Below are 6000 nucleotides of genomic sequence, written 5' to 3'. Positions count from 1 at the left end.
AGGGGTCTTGAAGTTTCCTGCGGACCACTTTGGTCCCCGGACCCCACGTAGAGAACCACTGACTGTTGTAGCCCCGTGAGGCGGAGTCTGTTCTCCAGTCAGTGAAACAGTGCCCCAGCAGCCCCAGCAGCGCCAGAGCTCAGTCAGTCAGTCAGTGGATGTAGACTTTGACAGCAGAGAGAGAGAGATCTTCAGATCAGTCTTCAGTCATGTTTTCTGTGCCACTCGTCCTGCTCCTCTCCGCCGCCTGGGCTGGCGCTGAGCGCGCCGCTCCCCCCGGCAGCTGCGGCCCGTGCGACCCGGCCCAGTGCGCACCTCTCCCGGTGGAGGGCTGCGCGGCCGGCGCGCTGCCGGACCCGTGCGGCTGCTGCACCGTGTGCGCTGCCGCGGAGGGCGAGCGGTGCGGCGGCCGCGGTGCCTCTGCGCGCCGCTGCGCCTCCGGCTTGGAGTGCGTCAAACAGGACGCGAAGGACAAGAAGAGCGGCAAGCACGGCGTCTGCGCCTGCAAAGCCGCGTACGAGGTGTGTATGGTTTTGTGTCTTTATGCGGTTTGACAGCAAAACTATAACTGTAGCTAATCAAAACAGCTTTGAGAGCAAAACTCAGGGTTCCCATTGGTCGCTAAAATCTTTGAAAAGTGAACAAAATCAAGGCTTCACAGTTTTTGAATACATGCATGGGTCGTTGAAATTGAATTTATATATTTTATGCAAGAATAGAAATATAAATTGTTTTTTTGTTTTTTTACTTAATGTGCAACATCACAGTTGAGAAGTGTTCACACATTAACACCTCTCTTGTTGTACACTTCTGTTGTATTTCTCATTTTAAACATTCTCAGTGTTAATCATTCATCTTGATCCACCATGTCTCAAACTGCCATGTTGGGTGCTTGAATTTGAGACAGTTTGGCCTGGAAAGTCCTTGAAGTTAGTCATTGAATTTGATTGATGTTTAAGAAGGTGTGGGAACCCTGAACACTATTGACACTGCAGTCAAAACGTGGTTTTTTGCAATTCAAATTAATTTGTGATTAAAAATGTACTAATGTGAATCCAAATGTTTTGCTTGCTGTTGAGCTGAATCTTGTGGCCAGGACCTACGCAGAATGATGTCACACACGTCCAGTGTTGGGGAAACTACTTTGAAAGCATAGCAGCTTAGGAAGCGCTACCAACTACTTCACCATGGAAGTAGTTGAAACTATAGCAAAGCTACCCTGGGAGAAATGTAGTTTAGGAAACTACAAGCTACGCAGAAAAAGTAGTTCAAACTACTTTGTAAAAACAATTCATTAAATTGACAATGTAGCCTACGTGTGATATATGACATAAAATATAATAGCCTATAATAGCACAATGCCAGCAAAAATATGCCTCTCAATTGAGTTTATTGCAATAGCTGAAACCCAATAGCCGACATTCAATGTTATATTTTTGCTGTAAACAAATCTGGGTTCTTCTGGGTTTCGTTTTATCAGACAAATAAACATTAAAGACTTGACTAGGATTGGTTAAGGTTATAGGGTAAGATTCTCAGGACAAGCCAAGAGGCAGCATAGGCTATGTGTGTCTTGCGCTAGGATTGGTTAAGGTTAGGGTAAGAATATCAGGTCAATCAGAGGCAGCATAGGCTGTGTTTCTTGTCAAGAAGTACATTTTGACGTTACTTTTTTGTTTCTGTGACCTTCAAAGGACCAGAAAATAGCTGTGAGCCACCCAGCCCCGCGCTCATGTTGTAGCCCATGTGATTCTCAACGTTTTTACATGATAAGTACATTAAGGTTATTGGGATTCTGGCTGTCTTCACGGTCTATGCTGCCTTCAAAGAGGTCAGGACAAAAAGAAAAATGGGCCGTGCTGTCAAACGGGGTTCTGGTTTAACAGTAATGGTAAAATAAAATAAATAAATAGATATATTCCTTTCATTTTATTGACCAAAATTTTGAGTAGGTTAATTACACAAAAATGACCAAAAAGTAGTTTAAAGCAGCTACGAGCAAGATTTTCGATTGTTATTAAACAGTCTAAATTTAATATCGATGCCTCACATCTTACCTCTAATTGTAGACGAGACCAACGCTGAGTAGTCTCGCTTGAACGCAGAGTGAATCGGCCATTGTTGTCTTGATGATTGTCGGTCTGCGGCCGGGGCAGATCAGGAAGTGAAATGAAATGGTTTGCGGCAGCCACTTCGGCCGTCACCACAAAATAACAAAATTACTTCCAACCTAACTGTTAGAATATAATGAGAGATGTTCGCGAGAGTAGCAAGCCCCTGCATGGCGTTCTCCTTGTTTATGGTCTGTTGCTAAGCAGAGCGAAAAGGTTGAAGGCAGGCAGCTGCCGTAAACCGGTTCGTTTAACTTCCTGGTGTATCCGGCCCGCCGGAAGACAGACACAGACTCTATATTCATCAAGAGAGCAATCTCCGATTCACACGCCTTTGGTCTCAGCTACTATTATAGGTAAGATGTGATGCATCAATATTACATTTAGACTGTTTAATAACAATCGAAAATCTTGCTCGTAGCTGCTTTAACTACTTGACTCACTACACAAATATGAATGTAGTTGAACTACCAGCAAGCTACTGCAAAATGTAGTTCACTACTCCCCAACACTGCACACGTCTCTATTGGACAGTCTCGATCGAAGTGACAGCTTGGCAGCATCCACAGTTTGTGAAGGAGAGAGCGTTTTGAAGTCCATGGAGAAGACAGAAGATCTATGTGCAGGTCAGGTGTGTTTATACATACCTTCCATCTAAAGGAGAGAGCGTTTTGAAGTCCATGGAGAAGACAGAAGATCTATGTGCAGGTCAGGTGTGTTTATACATAACTTCCATCTAAAGGAGAGAGCGTTTTGAAGTCCATGGAGAAGACAGAAGATCTATGTGCAGGTCAGGTGTGTTTATACATAACTTCCATCTAAAGGAGTGAGCGTTTTGAAGTCCATGGAGAAGACAGAAGATCTATGTGCAGGTCAGGTGTGTTTATACATAACTTCCATCTAAAGGAGAGAGCGTTTTGAAGTCCATGGAGAAGACAGAAGATCTATGTGCAGGTCAGGTGTGTTTATACATAACTTCCATCGATACCAAGAATAGGTGGATGTTGCCAAGCTGTCACTCTGATTGAGACTGGCCAATAGAGTCACTACGGCAGGGATGACCTATTTTTGTAGTCGGACTCGGAAGGCGGAAGTCTCGGACATGCTGGATCTTCAGGGGAAAAGTCAACGGGGTTTTAGAATGGGGATTTCACTTAAATGCATAAAATAAGGTCTTTGGTGAACAGAAGTTTATGGGAGCGGTACTTTGTGTTCAGCAGGATAATCTTCACAAACGTATGAATGACTTTTATGCTTCTTGAAGCGTTTTCTGAAAATCGTGTTAAAAAAATGCATTTATAGGTTTCAAAAGTCATAAAAGTGATTCACATTTGTGAAGATGATCCTGCTGAACCCAAATCACCATAAACCATAAACCTTTGTTAATAGACCTTATTTTATGCATTTAAGTGAAATCTCCGTTCTAAAACCCCATTCACTTTTCCCGTGAAGAGAGATTCAGCACAACAGCAAGCAAACAGTTTTGGATTCACACAATACAGTACATTTTTAATCACAAAGGTATTTTACTTGCAATAAAATGTTTTGTTTGCAGTGTGGGAAGTTTTGCTCAGACCTATTGTGTGTGATGGCACGATAAAGACACAAGTCACTTGGTAGGTGTGTGATGGCATGATAAAGACACAAGTCACTTGGTAGGTGTGTGATGGCATGATAAAGACACAAGTCACTTGGTAGGTGTGTGATTGCACGATAAAGACACAAGTCACTTGGTAGGTGTGTGATGGCATGATAAAGACACAAGTCACTTGGTAGGTGTGTGATGGCATGATAAAGACACAAGTCACTTGGTAGGTGTGTGATGGCATGATAAAGACACAAGTCACTTGGTAGGTGTGTGATTGCATGATAAAGACACAAGTCACTTGGTAGGTGTGTGATTGCATGATAAAGACACAAGTCACTTGGTAGGTGTGTGATGGCATGATAAAGACACAAGTCACTTGGTAGGTGTGTGATGGCATGATAAAGACACAAGTCACTTGGTAGGTGTGTGATGGCATGATAAAGACACAAGTCACTTGGTAGGTGTATGATGGCATGATAAAGACACAAGTCACTTGGTAGGTGTGCGGCACCGATGGCGTCACGTACAAGACGGGCTGCGAGCTGAAGGCTGCCAGCGCCAGAGCCGTGAGCGAGCAGAGGCCCGAGGTCAAGATCCAGAACAAGGGGAGATGCGCTACAGGTGAGACCAGACACACGGCGAGAGACAAGACAGACACACAGAGAGAGAGAGACAAGACACACAGGGAGAAAGAGAGACAAGACACAGAGAGGGAGAGAGCGAGAGAGAGACAAGACACAGAGAGAGGAAGACAAGACACATAGAGAGAGAGAGACAAGACACAGAGAGGGAGAGAGCGAGAGAGAGACAATACACAGAGAGAGAGTGAGAGAGACAAGACACAGAGAGAGAGAGAAAACAGCAAGAAAGAGAGACACAATATGTTGTTTGTGACAAATCTCTAAAATGTTCAATTCAAAGGGCCTTTATTGTCCTGGGCAACATACATTTACTGTACATCACCAAAGCAAGTGTGAAATAAATATACGTGCAATTTGCAAAGTCAACACATTGAAATGACAGTAATCAAACTTGACCACAAAACTGACAATGAATAATACAGATGATGTCATCAAATTAGTAAACACAATTATCGGTCAACCATTTTATGTAAATACATACATCTCTCCATCTGTGTCTCGATCACACACACACACACACACACACACACACACACACACACACACACACACACACACACACACACACACACACACTTGTTTTACAAATACATAAAGTACATACATCTTATGGAGACTCCATGTTTGATGGAGCTGTTTTATCTATTTTTTATACAACAGTGCTGTAGAATTGGGCAGTGTGCAATTGTGTGTGTTGATATGTGTGTTGATATGTGTGTTGATGTGTGTATGATGTGTGTATGATATGTGTGTTGATATGTGTGTTGATATGTGTGTTGATGTGTGTATGATATGTGTATGATGTGTGTGTTGATATGTGTATGATGTGTGTGTTGATATGTGTATGATATGTGTGTTGATATGTGTGTTGATATGTGTGTTGATATGTGTGCTGTATCTAAGAGCCTATGTGTACAGTATGTATTTGATGTTGTGTTACTTGTATTTTAACAGCAGATACTGTACATGTGTCCATTAAGACTCATTTCCCTCAGGATGATCAAGTCTGTCCTATCCTACTTCTGCATGTTTGCAATCAGTCTTAGTCTGATCCACAGACATGCAGACAGACAGGCTCTTGGTCAGACAGACAGACAGACAGACAGACAGGCTCTTGGTCAGACAGACAGACAGGCTCTTGGTCAGACAGACAGGCTCTTGGTCAGACAGACAGACAGACTCTTGGTCAGACAGACAGACTCTTGGTCAGACAGACAGACAGGCTCTTGGTCAGACAGACAGACAGACAGACTCTTGGTCAGACAGACAGGCTCTTGGTCAGACAGACAGAAAGACAGACAGACAGACAGACAGACAGACAGACAGACAGACAGACAGACAGACAGACTCTTGGTCAGACAGACAGACAGACTCTTGGTCAGACAGACAGGCTCTTGGTCAGACAGACAGACAGACTCTTGGTCAGACAGACAGACAGACTCTTGGTCAGACAGACAGACAGACAGACAGACAGACAGACAGACAGACAGGCAGGCAGACAGACAGACAGACAGACAGACTGACAGACAGACAGACAGACAGACAGGCTCTTGGTCAGACAGACAGGCTCTTAGCACTACACAGACACTCCTGGTTGGTTTAAGGCAAAGCCGCTTCACTATATAGTCCAGTGAACCTTCAGTGTTCATTCTAACTGGAT

General features: G+C 43.7%; 1 protein-coding gene across 1 annotated transcript in view; it reads left to right on the top strand.

Annotated features, from left to right (window-relative positions):
• The first annotated feature begins 123 nt into the window (after window positions 1–123).
• The window catches only part of LOC310790417 (insulin-like growth factor-binding protein 7), a 48983-nt gene continuing 43106 nt past the window's right edge, over window positions 124–6000 (top strand). The window contains exons 1-2 of the mRNA XM_083652107.1: window positions 124–521; window positions 4200–4320. Of these exons, the coding sequence (XP_083508233.1) occupies window positions 210–521; window positions 4200–4320 (433 nt within the window). The 5' untranslated portion in view covers window positions 124–209. The remainder of the gene's footprint in view (window positions 522–4199; window positions 4321–6000) is intronic.

The sequence above is a fragment of the Poromitra crassiceps genome (assembly GCF_964638095.1).
Source record: "Poromitra crassiceps genome assembly, chromosome: 15".
Taxonomy (NCBI): domain Eukaryota; kingdom Metazoa; phylum Chordata; class Actinopteri; order Beryciformes; family Melamphaidae; genus Poromitra; species Poromitra crassiceps.
This window is presented reverse-complemented; position numbering and strand designations above follow the sequence as displayed.